This window comes from Carcharhinus amblyrhynchos, chromosome 17 (genome assembly GCF_965287045.1).
Source record: "Carcharhinus amblyrhynchos chromosome 17, sCarAmb.v2.hapA, whole genome shotgun sequence".
NCBI classification, from domain to species: Eukaryota; Metazoa; Chordata; class Chondrichthyes; order Carcharhiniformes; family Carcharhinidae; genus Carcharhinus; species Carcharhinus amblyrhynchos.
Window position 1 is genome coordinate 33227625 of NC_137340.1, and position 13615 is coordinate 33241239.

Consider the following 13615-nt stretch of genomic DNA (forward strand, 5'->3'; position numbering starts at 1 on the left):
CACCTCAACAAAGGTGCTCTGCATTCTCCGATTTGGTTTGCTGATTAAGCTCAACCTGATCTTCAGCAATGACCAGATGCCCTTTGATCTGTGATCCATGCCAGTTGGAGACAGCACATTGGAGACTTCATTGATCATGCAGCAGCTTGCTTATTGGTTGTCTGCATTTTTCGTTTTCACAAAGCCCTCTGTAAAGCTCAAGTGAAGCAACAGAATTGTGGAGCCAGTGACTCCTGAAGTCCTCATTAAAGCACAATGAAAAGCAATGGCTCCCATTGCACCTTCTCAAGGAAGTCTTGCTTGTTTCTTTCAGCCCTGACTCTATTTCAATGTTATGACTCTAAGCAGTTAGAGGGTGCCCCATGAAATGGACTTTGAGTGCAGCTCTGGGCCCCTCCCACACTGCTTCAAACCCTCCCATGCTGAGTCTTTTCCACTTCTGCTTTCAAACTGTGCTATAAGTTGGGGCTTTCATGATGGTGGCGCTGCATTGTTGCTTTGAGACCAGCTTCAACCCTCCCCCTGCCACCGCTCAGGTCCCCCAATCTTGCTGGGATCTCACAATGTGCAATGGACTTTCAGAAACCCCCCGGCTGCCTTTAATCTCGCACCCTGACTTCCTGGCTGAGACCAGGAACTATGACTGTTTTTCAATGAGCTTTCCTGTTCCTTCAAGGCTGATCATAACAAACTCTGCCTTCCCCCTCCTCTAACTCACTCCTCTTGTACCACACCAATAAAATAACACAATTCCCGCCACTCTGAGCTTGCGTGAAGCGTCCTCCCATTTATACCATTTGAATCCAATCCATCCCATTGTGTGCCTACCTTCTAGTCTTCCATGTCGGGCTCAAACTTCCAACACTCAGTCTCCATTCTGCCTGCCATCTTTCTGGCCCCCTTCCTCCAACCTCACCATGGCCCTTTGTCCCCAATATTTCCATTCTCTTTCCCCCTCCAATCCCACAATAGCCCATTGACCCTCGTGTCTCCATCGTCCTTTAGCCCGCATCGACAAAGCAATCACAATACAGCTCTCCATCTCAAAGCCCTAGCTGAGACCCGCAGAACATACTCTTCTGGAGTATAGAGGAAGCCAGTGAGCAGACCAATCCTACACCCCCACCAGTGTGGCGACTCGTTGGCATTCAACAGCACAGCATTCATCTCGAAGTCGGAGCAATTGAATGTTGCATTCACCTCAAAGTCAGGGCCATCGGTTGCATAATACTTGTATGCAGCTGTGATTTAGACAGGTCCGATATCCTGCTGGCGTGGTGCGTAAATGGGAGAGGGGATATGATTCCACCGCATAGCATCGCTAACGAGCATTCATGACATGGTAATGCGGGCAAATGGCATCCCTGACATGGATCAGCAGGAAATCCCGCTGGCGCAATTCCAGTTTCTGGCCCCTCTCTGAATTTTATGCTCCCAGCCACCACCAAACCCACTGCCTGATGGGATTGTTTTCCCTTGCTGGGGAATCTTGAACACAGGGGCAAGAATGTCAGGCTAAGGAGGGGCGATGATTTATAACTCAGGTGAGGAGAAACATCTTCACTCAAGGGGTTGGGAATCTTTGGAATTCTCTACCCCAGAGGGTTGTAAATGTTCCATTGTTGAGTATTTTCACGGCTGAGATGGAGAGGTTGCTGGATCTCTCTGGGAATCAGAAGCAGATGGGAAAGTGGAGTTGAGATCCAAATCGGCCACTATCCTATTGAATTATGCAGCAGCCTCAACAGGCTGTGTGGCCTATTCCTGTTTCTAATATTCTTCACATTGCTCATTTTGGGCCATATTGTTTTCACTGTGATCACTGAAGGGGCGAAGGGGCTGCAAATTGCTGCTTTAACATCAAAGTCAAAGCTCCAGAAATCTGAATAGTTAGCTATAACAACTGACACAACCGCAACCTGAAAATTCAAGGACATTTTTTTAAATACTGAAAATATGGGTATTACAATTTGAAAGAAGCAAATAAAGTGTGAATTTGGTGCTAAAAGTTAAACCATCAGGTTGAACCACTTTTGAGTTAGGGAGTCTTGCCCTACAGTTGTGTCTGTGCTGCTAACATTTCCCTAATACATCCTTGGAGCTGAAACACAAAGTCATAGATCCAGGTGACCACAATGCCAACCCTGATGCTCGACATCCTAATTCCACAAAGGATGGAAGAGGTCTGGATGCAATCTTAGGTGCGCCACCTCAACAAAGGTGCTCTGCACTCTCCGATTCAGTTTGCTGATTAAGCTCAACCTGACCTTCAGCAATGACCAGATGCCCTTTGACCTGTGATCCATGCCAATTGGAGACAGCACATTGGAGACTTCATTGTTGACCAGGTGATCATGCAGCAGCTTGCTTATTGGTTGTCTGCATTTTCCATTTTCACAAAGCTCTCTGTTAAAGTTCAAATGAAGCAACAGGAGCCAGTGACTCCTGTGGTCTCTCGTTAAAACATAATGAAAAGCAATGGCTCCCATTGCACCTTCTCAAGGAAGTCTTGCTCGTTTCTCTCAGCCCTGACTCCATTTCAACGTTGGGCTCTAAGCAGTTAGAGGGTGCCCCATCAAATGAATCTTGAATGCAGCCCTGGCTCCTCCCACACTGCCTCTAACCCCTCCCATGCAAGGTCTTTTCCACTTCTGCTTTCAAACTGTGCTGCAAGTTGGGGCTTTCATGATGGTGGCGCTGCATTGTTACTTTGAGACATTGGCATTTTTCAAGAGTTTGTGCATCATTATTTAACAAGAACTGCTCATGTTGTGCACTTAAGAGTGATAACTTAGATGAAGGTACACTGCCACCAAACAAATCCCTGATCCAATTTCCCTGGCATGCTGCCACAAATCTAACAGTGCTGCTTCAAACTAACCTAGTATACATATAAGCAATCACAACAAAATTCCAAATCCTCCCCCACCCCCCACCACTGGATGCTGCTGAAGCACCAGCAGAATATGCCAGAATATACAGCTGGATGTGCGCAAGACTCCCAACACTGTGCCAGCAAGTCAGAAGGAACTGGTTCCAGAGGGGAAAAAAAAAATCAACCCACCATTTGATTTTCACCTTGTGTAGTGTTAAGAATCAGGATGGAATTAATTTTGCATTAAAATTGACAACAGTCTATTGCGGAAATGCTAAGTTAATATAAATCAGCCACAAAAAAGACAATGTTCAAAATTTTCCAACCATTCCCACTGGTGGGGTTGAAACACAGAAACTAGGAGCAGGAGTAGGCCATTTGGCCCTTCAATCTTCTTCCAACATTCATTTTGATCATGGCTGATCATCAAATTCAACAGCCTGATCCTCCCTTCCCCCCATTATCCTTTAGCCCCAAGAGCTATAACAAAATGCTATAATAAATAGCTCTTGGTCTTTCAGTTGTGGTGAAACCCACCCCCCACCCCCTGCCCCCGGTGTGGGTATCCCAGCTACAGAGGGCGCAAACAATTAGAAAACTCATTGACAGCAGCGGACTAGAAGATGCTGCTGCCAGTCAATGGCAGGCCACCTTCGTCTCTGCTGCAAGTTGCACCGTGTGGGCTGAAGCTTGGGGAGGGGAATGGAATTCCACCCAATTAATCTCCACAGGATCAAACATTGTTGAGAATGGAATGCAAGTAAAAATTAAGTGCCACAACAAACTCTACAAAGATCTAAAAGTGTAACTATGAACCAACTAAAATATTCATAATGCTCTTCAATTTATCTGTCCTTTAAATCGGGTTTGATTTGGCTGTATACAAGTTCTAATGCTCACATTAATTATGGCCTCACTGTTAACCTTTAGCATTTAAGTCTGGTTAAAATCAAACAAAGCCATAAGTTGCATACAGCCATTTTGAATTTTTGTTAAAATCTACTGAAGTGTTTTCAAGTTAATGATGTGCCAAATTAATGCTCACAGGAAAATAATACATTGTATTTTCCTTCCTCCTACTCTCCTGAATCTTGAGGTCTTGGCCATGATTGAGGGGGAAGTTTATCTAGGGTATGTATGAAGAGAACATGGTGTAATCAAATATTCTGAGCAGACAGACAGATCTTGGAGTCTTAAAGTTCTGAACGTTCTTGGGAGTATTTATTTTGTAGTCTAATCCATGTTCTACCTACCCTAATCTCAAAGTCTAAGTTTTGATATTAACCTTTCCCATGTAGTATGCATTTAGCTTGCACCATCATTTCAATTGCATCCAATGTTGCTTATGCATAGAATCCCATAGTGCAGAAGGAGGCCATTAGGCCCCATCGTGTCTGTACTGACCACAATCTCACCCAGGCCCTGTGGCCTGGGTGTAACCCCACACCTTTACTCTGCTAATCCAAATAACCCCAAGGTCAATTTAGCATGGCCAATAAGCCTAACCAGCACATTTTCAGACTGTGGGAGGAAACCAGAGCACCCGGAGGAAATCCACAGACACGGGGAGAAAGTGCAAACTCCGCACAGGCAGTGACCCAAAGCTGGAATTAAACTTGGGTCCCTGGTGCTGTGGAGCAGCCCTTAGTATTTTCCTTTTTTCAATATTCTTTCCCTTAATCATGACTCTGTTCAGTACTTATTGTATTGATGTTTTCTCCCTTACATCATTTGCAACTCCTCAGATACAGAAGCAGTCCATGCCCGTATGTAGCAACACCCAGACAATATTCAGACTTAGGCTAACAAGTGGTAAGTAACATTTATGCCCTACAATTCAATGACCATTGAAAATAAGGGAGAATCTAACCATCTGCCCTTGGCATTCAAAGGCATTACTACTGTTGAATTCCCCACTAACAACATCGTGGGAGGCTACTATTGATTAGAAAGTGAACTTGACTAGCCATGTAGATATTGTGGCTATGAGAGCAGCGCAGGTATTGAGAATTCTACAAAGAGCAATTCATCTCCCCAGTCCCCAAAACCATCGCCAAGGCACAAGTCAGGAGTGTGATGGAATAATGCCCGCCTGCCTGGATGAATGCAACTCCAACAACACTCAAGGAACCCCATACCAACTAATACCAACCAGGACAAGCTCATTCTCCGCCACTGACACACAGTGGCAGCAGTGTGTACCATCTACAGAATGCACTGCATCAGCTCACCAAGGCCTTCTTTGGCAGCATCTTCCACACCCAAAACCTTTATCATCTAGAAGAACAGCAGGGCACATAGAAACACCATCACCTTCAAGCACTCACCATCGATACTGTTGTCCCTTCACTGTGGCTGGAACTCCCCACCACACCCCGCCCAGCCACCTAACACTACATGGTGTACAGCAGTGAAAGAAGACACATCACCAACATCATGTCAAGGACCATAGGGATGGGCAACGAATGCTGACCTTGCCAGAGATGCTCACATCCCATAAAAAATTTAAAAAGAAAAACTTCAAAAATACTTCTTGACTGACTAGATCACAGAACACTACAGTACTGAACTGACAAGTTTTAAAAATGTGAAATTAACAATATTAAAGTGAAACAAAAAATTAGCATACACAAAATTGATATTAATCAATTATTTTTAAATTTTAGAACTGTTTTTTGGCAACATATTAAAACCCAGGCAACTTTCTATTTATGTTTAGACTGATGATCAATTTGCAATATTATTTGTCCTGTGTAAATATGTCAATATTAAGAAATTGATAAGGTATTGCATATTGAATTTCAATTAAACCCCATTTAATATAATTTCAATGTGGTTCATACTATCCATGGATCATGAATTTACAAATACAGATATATGATTTAGCTTTACTTTAAATACATGTAAAATGGAATAAATAGACTTGTATAATAATCAAGACTAGTGTTTACACAGTGCTATCTCATAACAAAGCCTGTTAAAGCATTTAATTTGACTGTGGGCAAATGTAACAGTCACTCCTGTGTCAGACATCTGTACACCAATGAGTGAACAATTTGCTTGTGTTTTGTTGCTGTTGACTTGAGGGAGGGTCTCACTGAAAGTGCAGCATCACCAGAAAATTTAACCTTGTCCTCAAATTGGAGCTGGATCTCAAATTGACAATCTTCTGACTCAGTGATCATAAAATGCGACCAGCTGAGATGATGTTTTACTTATCTCATGCTTACTGTTAGTAATTCCAGACAGAGAAGTTCAATCTTTATGACGGAAAACTAATGAAGAGATACCAGGACAAAAATGAAAAAAATATACTGGAGTGCATCCAGTGCAGCTCCATATCAGTTGTACCCAAAATACAACTGGATATGTACATCAGGCAGTCTCTGCCAGATTTGATCAGGCTGTCATGGAGGCAGTGTCGTGGCACAGTGGTTAGCACTGCTGCCTTACAGCGCCAGGGACCTGGGTTCAATTCTGGCCTCGGGTCACTGTCTGTGTGGAGCCTGCACGTTCTCCCCATGTCTGCAAGGGTTTCTTCCAGATGCACTGGTTTCCTCCCACAGTCTAAAGATGTGAGGGTTAGGTTGATTAGCCATGCTAAATTGCCCCTTACTGTCAGGGAGACTAGCTAGGGTTAATATGTGGGGATATGAGGATAGAGGGTTGTGGTCAGTGTAGACTTGATGGGCCGAATGGCCTACGTAACCTAAACCAGGTTTAAGTTTAGGGCCTGCTTTACATGTTGCATTACAACAAATCTGCTGAACCTACAAATTAAACACGAAGGAAAGATTGGAAGCATTTCATTTAGAGTTCAATTGAAACATATTCTAGTAGCAAAACTTGGCAAAAAACCCGAACAATATGATCGGGTGCAGGGGTGCACACAGATAGCGGGTGTGGAGTGGATCACATGACCTCTCAAGGTCCTATTTTCTTCTGAAGCAATTTCCCAATTAATTGCTCCACCTCTGCACTCAACGATAAGTGGAAGCTGGGTAAAAAAAAAAATTAACAGACCTCGTCTATCCTGGGCGCGGAGATCTCCAAGCGCAACACCCAAATATTTTTATCTTACTTTGAAACAAATTCAATAACCAACTTACCACTAAATCAAGAAAATTTATGTAGTGCTGAAGCTCAGGCTGCGCCTCACAGAACTGACGGAAAAGTAGTCTTCCAATTGGTTGCTTCTCACAGAGGCTGGAATAATCTCTTTCTACAGAGGAAAAGGGTGACGGGATGGGGGTGGGGGGGGTGTGCGGTAGGGAAGAGAGAAAAAAAATAAAGTACTTGAGAAAATTTGCTTAATGTCATTTTAATTTATGCTTACATCTTATTAATTGTGACAGTAATTTTCAAAGGTTGTGAATGATGCACTTATTGCTCATCCACTCTGCATGAAAAGGTGGATGATGCTCCAGCCATCATAGATGGAATCTGATGCACTGCAAACACATAATCTGAAAAGGTTTTGAAAATGAATTCTACACTTTTGAAAATATTCTGCTTACGGTAAAGTACGTCATTTATTTTTGCTTCCTGTGTATTTTCTTCATGACGCTTAAGTATTTTGTGAACAGCACAGTGAAGTATTATATTGCTGAACATTTTACAGGAACACCACATTATGTCCATCAAAAGCATAAAGGCACAATTTTTTTTTTACCCTTTCATGGGAGGTGGGTGGCACCGACAAGGCCAGCTTTGTTACCTTTCCCTGATTGCTGTTGAACCGAGTGGCTTGCCAAGTCATTTCAGAGGGTAGTTAAAAATCAACCACGTTGTTGTGGGTCTGGAGTAGGCATAATTTTTTCTTGAAATCAGACAACGTTTTGGCTTCAACTTCTCCTTGTGGAAGAGTCTAGGACTCTCATTGGATATTATCTCAGAATAAGGGGTCACCCATTTAAAACACGCGAGGGGGAACGGCATAGTGGTATCGCTGGACTAGTAATCCAGAGACCCAGGGTAATGCTCTGGGGACCTGGGTTTGAATCCCATTGTGGCAGATATTGAAATTTGAACTCAATAAAAATTTGCAATTAGAAGTCTAATTATAACCTCAAAACCACTATTAATTGTCATAAAAACCCATCTGGTTCACTAAAGTCCTTTAGGGAGGGAAATCGGCCGTCCTTAACCAGCCTGGTCTACATGTGACTCCAGATTATGACAACACAGACAAAAAAGAAAGGAACAGTAACATTTACATAGTGACTTTCACAGCATCAGGACATCCCAAAGCACTTTACAATCCTGTGCGTGCTTCTAAAGTGTAGCTACTGCTGCAACTTAGAAGAGGAAACAGCCAATTTGTCCACAGCAAGTTTTACAAATAGCAATGGGATAATTGTAAGATGCTGAATGGGAGATGATACTGGGATGAACCACAGCTAGTCCAATTTTCCTTTTTGATCAAACGTTACTTATATATACAGGTTAGATTCTGACCTGCTCATGTCCCACAGTCGCCACTTCTTGCCTTCACATATCTTGAGATTCATTTCAAAGCAATCACTGAAGTGTCAGCTTTTCCAAAGCTGTCTCAATTTTTGTGAAATTGTTCAGTGATATACTGTAGTTTTCTGGCTTGGCACATATGACTGTACCAGTCAGCTGGGCATAGCTATATATGTTGATGCACTGACACTTCATTGCTACCCTGCGGTGAAGAGTAACTTGCTTTACCAGCAGATGATGTAGATTTTGCACAAATGCTACCAATGTGACATATGGATTTTAGTAGGCCTGCAGTTAGTACATTAAAAAAGCCATTTCCATCTGTGTTCCTTGTTTAATTGGATAACTTAATTGCAAGATTAATCATAGCCTTCTGCTTCAAACATGTGCACATGTTAAACAGGGACTTAAATAGCTACTTCCATGAATTTACCACCATGCCTCGGGTTAGTGTTCCAATAATGTGTTTTTTTTTGGAACACGTGATGAAAATGCATCCAAAGACAATTCAACATGATCTATTTTTATGTGAAGCAATGAAACTTCAACCAATAGAAATGCAATTTTTGTTCAAGAGGCTTTGTTCCTTGATGACCTTGTATTTTAAGGTCCAATAAACTCCTTCCATGGCTGTTATTCCAGCAGCTATGAACACACAACTTCAGTAGCCAGATACGAGCATAACAGTTAGAGAGAAAGACAGAGGGCAGGATTTTCCAGCCACGCTCACCCCAAAACTGGAAAATCCCACCTGAGCTCAATGGGTCTTTGCATGGTTCACTTTTCACCACCTCCCCACTCCTCCTCCTCCACCCCCTCCCCCCCCACCCCCGCTTCAATTCCCATGGTGGGCAGGACGGGAATATATCCCTCACTAAAACAGTGCGCTCATCAGACCCATGGAAAAAGGATTCATTCTGCTCCAGAATTATTTAATAGTAAAAGGGATATGTACTTTTCATAGTCTTCATCATATCTTGGTATGGTTCCTGCTCTGCCCAATACCACAAGAAACTACAAAAGGTCGTGAATGTAGCCCAATCCATCATGCAAACCAGCCTCCCATCCATTGACTCTGTCTACTCTTCCTGCTGCCTCAGAAAAGAGCCAGCATAATTAAGAACCCCACGCATCCCGGCCATCCTTTCTACCCGTCGGGAAAAATATACAAAAATCTGAGGACACATACCAACTGAAACAACAGCTTCTTCCCTGCTGCCGTCAGAGAATGGACCTACCTTGCACTAAGTTGATCTTTGTCTACAACCTAGCTATGACTGTACACTACATTCTGCACTCTCTCCTTTCCTTCTCTGTGAACAGTATGTTTTGTCTATACAGCGCACAAGAAGCAATACTTTTCACTGTAACGTAATACATGAGACAATAATAAATCAAATATAAAAATTGCCCATCCTACAGCCTTGTGTCTTCTGGAAGTAACTTGCAGTCTCCTGACTGTTAACTATGCTCTTTTTTTGCCATTTGCTCAAAATGTACAAGATGTGTTTGGTCACTGATCTGGAGAAAAATATCTATTTTTTATTATAAGGCCACTTGATCCCTTGGGGGGGGGCGGGGGGAAAATTACATTGAAGGCATTAAAATGTACAAACTCATAAAACATGCATTTTTTTTGGATATTTAAAAAATGTTCAAAATTTCTTTTGGAAACTAGAAATTTCAATTACTGAGCAGAAGCACAGATTGATTCACCTTTCCTGTGCTTTTTTTTTTATTAATGGTAGTTTTTTTGTTATTCATGATTTACTGCTATTTTACCTCGAGCAAGACTGCTGACAGCAAAAGTATGATTGGAAAATTGTAATGACAGGAAACACAGTGAATATGTAAAATTGTGTGTTGCATACACAACTTGCAAATGTTACATAGATAGGTGGATTGATGGCCGTATATGCAGGCTCTGTATTGTTCCCAGAGGAAATAAGTTGGATCTACATAAATGAAATTGACACAATTTATTGGTGTCACAAGTAGGCTTACATTAACACTGCAATGAAGTTACTGAGAAAATCCCGTAGCCGCCACACTCCAGCATCTGTTCGGGTCCATAACCAAAATTATTATTTCCAGCCCAAGTTATATAGAATAAAATGTGATGCACCTTCAAAAGTTACAATTTGCAGTTAATTAATATTTACGAAATCAATGGGTGCCATAAACAGTAAAAAATGAGCTTCGTCTTTAGATAAAATTCATTATTTTGTGACATATCAATGGCCTAACAGTCTGGAGCAAGTGTAGCAAGATCTCAGATAAATTGAGCTTTCGTTCCCGATTGCTTTAACAAAAGACATCTTTGTTCCTTCTCTGTTTTAATGTAATTTTAAAATGCCTTTTTGTAGCCCACACTCAAAATGAAGTCACTCCCTCGTTAAATGTTAATGCTTTGGGTGTGCTTGGTGCCGAAAAGGCACATGAAACTATGCTGTTTGGGTTAAAGTTCATTTGCAGAATTAAAATCTTCCACAAACCAACACAATTGGGCAGAGCAACAACATGTAATCACTTTTCCCTCTTTCCACTTAATGGGTGCAAGACAGTTGAAAGTGGGACTATCACTAAAATTAAGCTTTTTTTAGAACATGTGATCAATCTTGAGTAATCTGATTTTAAATCACTGAAAAAATACCATTCTGAGCTATTTAATAGTTTCATTAGCGTCCAGTAGTCAGAAGCATAATAAATTACAATTCTTTTCATATGAAACAAATTTTGAAAGATCTTTTAGCACTCGAAGCTCAGAAAGTTAAGTCAATTTGAAGGGCCTACCGTAACCATTCAAATCCCAATTTTGACCTGGGGTAAGACCAGTCTTATGGGCGTCTCCTGATTTGGGCAAATTGAACTGCAAATCCAGTTTTTAACAGTAGTATGAAACTTTCTAACTAGTTACATTGTACTTCTGTAATTCTATCATTACAACTACAGATTCTTCATCCCTTCTTCGGTTTGGCTTGGTTTTTCAGACTTTTAAGTTTATCTATTAGTGTCACAAGTAGGCTTACATTAACACTACAATGAAGTTACTGAGAAAATCCCGTAGCCGCCACACTCCGGTGTCTGTTCAGGTACATGGAAGCAGAATTTAGAGTAGCCAATGCACTTCACCAGCATGTCTTTCAACTGTGGGAAGAAATCGGAGCACCCGGAGGAAATCCATGCAGACATGGGGAGAACTTGCAGACTCCACACAGACAATGACCTAACCAGAAATTGTACCCAGGTCCCTGACATTGTGAGGCAGCAGTGCTAACCAGTATGCCACCCATTTCAACTATTCAATTTCTGTTAACAATTCTACACACAAATAAATGCATTTAATTGTTTAGTCAGTTTTTAAAATTGTCAGATACAATCCATTTTCTTAAACAACATGAGATGGTGTGGAATCCTACAGGTCTAATGTTTGCTATTATGGTGGGTCATTAAGTCAGGAAAAAAATCTCTCATTCATGAAATCCACTGAAATTTGACTTAATGTTCATGGAATGGGAAAATATCAACAAAGAACTCTACTGAAACTACCCATCAGATGGTAATTCTTTGTCTAGCCTACACCTGATGGCCTGTCAATCAAAGCAGTCCAGTAAGAGGTTTTTTTTGTTCAGTTCAAGTAACCTTGCTGAGTTTGGATTTCCCTCCTATGAGCATCATGCCCCATCCATTTCCCATGACCAGCAGAAACTTGGATCTGTCAGAAAAGAGGATGGGACTTCTATATGTTTCAATGAGATTATCTATTCTTGCTTCTAAACCTTGGAGAGCATAAGTCCATCTCACTGAACCTTTCCTGATCGATCAGCTCTCCAGCCCAGGAAGCAACCTACTAAACATTTATTGTACCCTTTATAGTGAAAGTATATCCTTCCTTAGGTAAGGAGGCCAAAGCTACACATAGTTCTCCAGATGTAGTCTCACCGAGGCCCTATAAAATTACAACAATACTTCATTACTGATAGCCTTATTGCAAGGGGATTGTACTAACAAACCATTTGCCTCACTAATTGCTCACATGTTAACTTTGTGCATCATAAAAATCATAGAAACCCCACAGTACAGAAGAGGCCCTTTGGCCCATCAAGTCTGCACTGACCACAATCCCACCCAGGCCCTGCCCCCAATCTACACATATTTTACCCACTAATCCTCACTAACCTATGCATCCACGGTCAATTTAGCACGGCCAATCAACCTAACCCGCACATCTTTGGACTGTGGGAGGAAACCGGAGCACCTGGAGGAAACCCACGCAGACACAAGGAGAATGTGTAAACTCCACACAGACAGTGACCCAAGCCGGGAATTGAACCCAGGTCCCTGGAGCTGTGAAGCAGCAGTGCTAACCATGTGCTACCATGCCACCCATAAGGTCCCATAATTCCCTGAGTATCAATAACCCTCTCACCTTCTAAAAATATTTTGCTTTTACATTTTTCCTACCCAAATGGGTAATTTCACATTTCCCCACTATATCTGGCACCCTCAAGCCCCATTACTTAACCGGTCTATGTTCCCTTGCAGCCTCTCTTCAGTTCTCGTCCAAGTCATTGATACAGATTGAAAACAGCCAAGGCCCAAGCACCGACTCTTGTGTTACAACAGTTCCAGCCTGCCGTCCCAAAAACGTCACATTAACGCCTACTGTGTTTTCTGTCTGTTAACCAGTCCTCAATCCATGCTCATATACAATTCCCAATCCCACAAACCCAAATCTTACATAATAATCTCCTGCAAAGCATCATGTTGGAAATATTCTGAAAATCCAAGAATGCTACTTCCATAGGTTTCCTCATTGGTACCCAGCTAGTTAACACTCGCAAAATAGAATCAAACGCAATTTTCCTTTCACACAACCATGGATGCCTAATCTTGGTGACATGCAACCTGGGCCTACGGGTGATCTGCGAGCCTGAGCTACCCATCTCACTAAACAGTTTCTATTCTGGCTGTTTGAATTTTGCAGACAAGATAATAATCTCATCACTGCTTTCTTATTGATTGAGAAAGATAATCTAAATCCATCTGTCACAGATTGAAGGAATGTTTTCAACATTATTATTCAGAGTAATTGTTTATCTATGAACCGCAGAGCTCTAAGTATTGCAAAGTTCTCGAAGAGGAGAAGAATGTTGGAGTCCTTTGCCCTAGATACTTGTAATATGAATCTCAAACCACTTGAAGGACTACAGAAACAAGAATAGTCCAACCACCCTTTCCCCATCGATAATATCTTTTTCAAGTTGCGTTAAC

General features: G+C 41.8%; 1 protein-coding gene across 1 annotated transcript in view; it reads right to left on the bottom strand.

The window, feature by feature from the left end:
• LOC145354430 (G protein-coupled receptor kinase 5-like) overlaps positions 1 to 13615 on the bottom strand; it is a 244073-nt gene that overhangs the window by 120972 nt on the left and 109486 nt on the right. The window contains exon 3 of the mRNA XM_080205752.1: positions 6985 to 7097. Coding sequence (XP_080061878.1) covers positions 6985 to 7097 — 113 coding nt within the window. The remainder of the gene's footprint in view (positions 1 to 6984; positions 7098 to 13615) is intronic.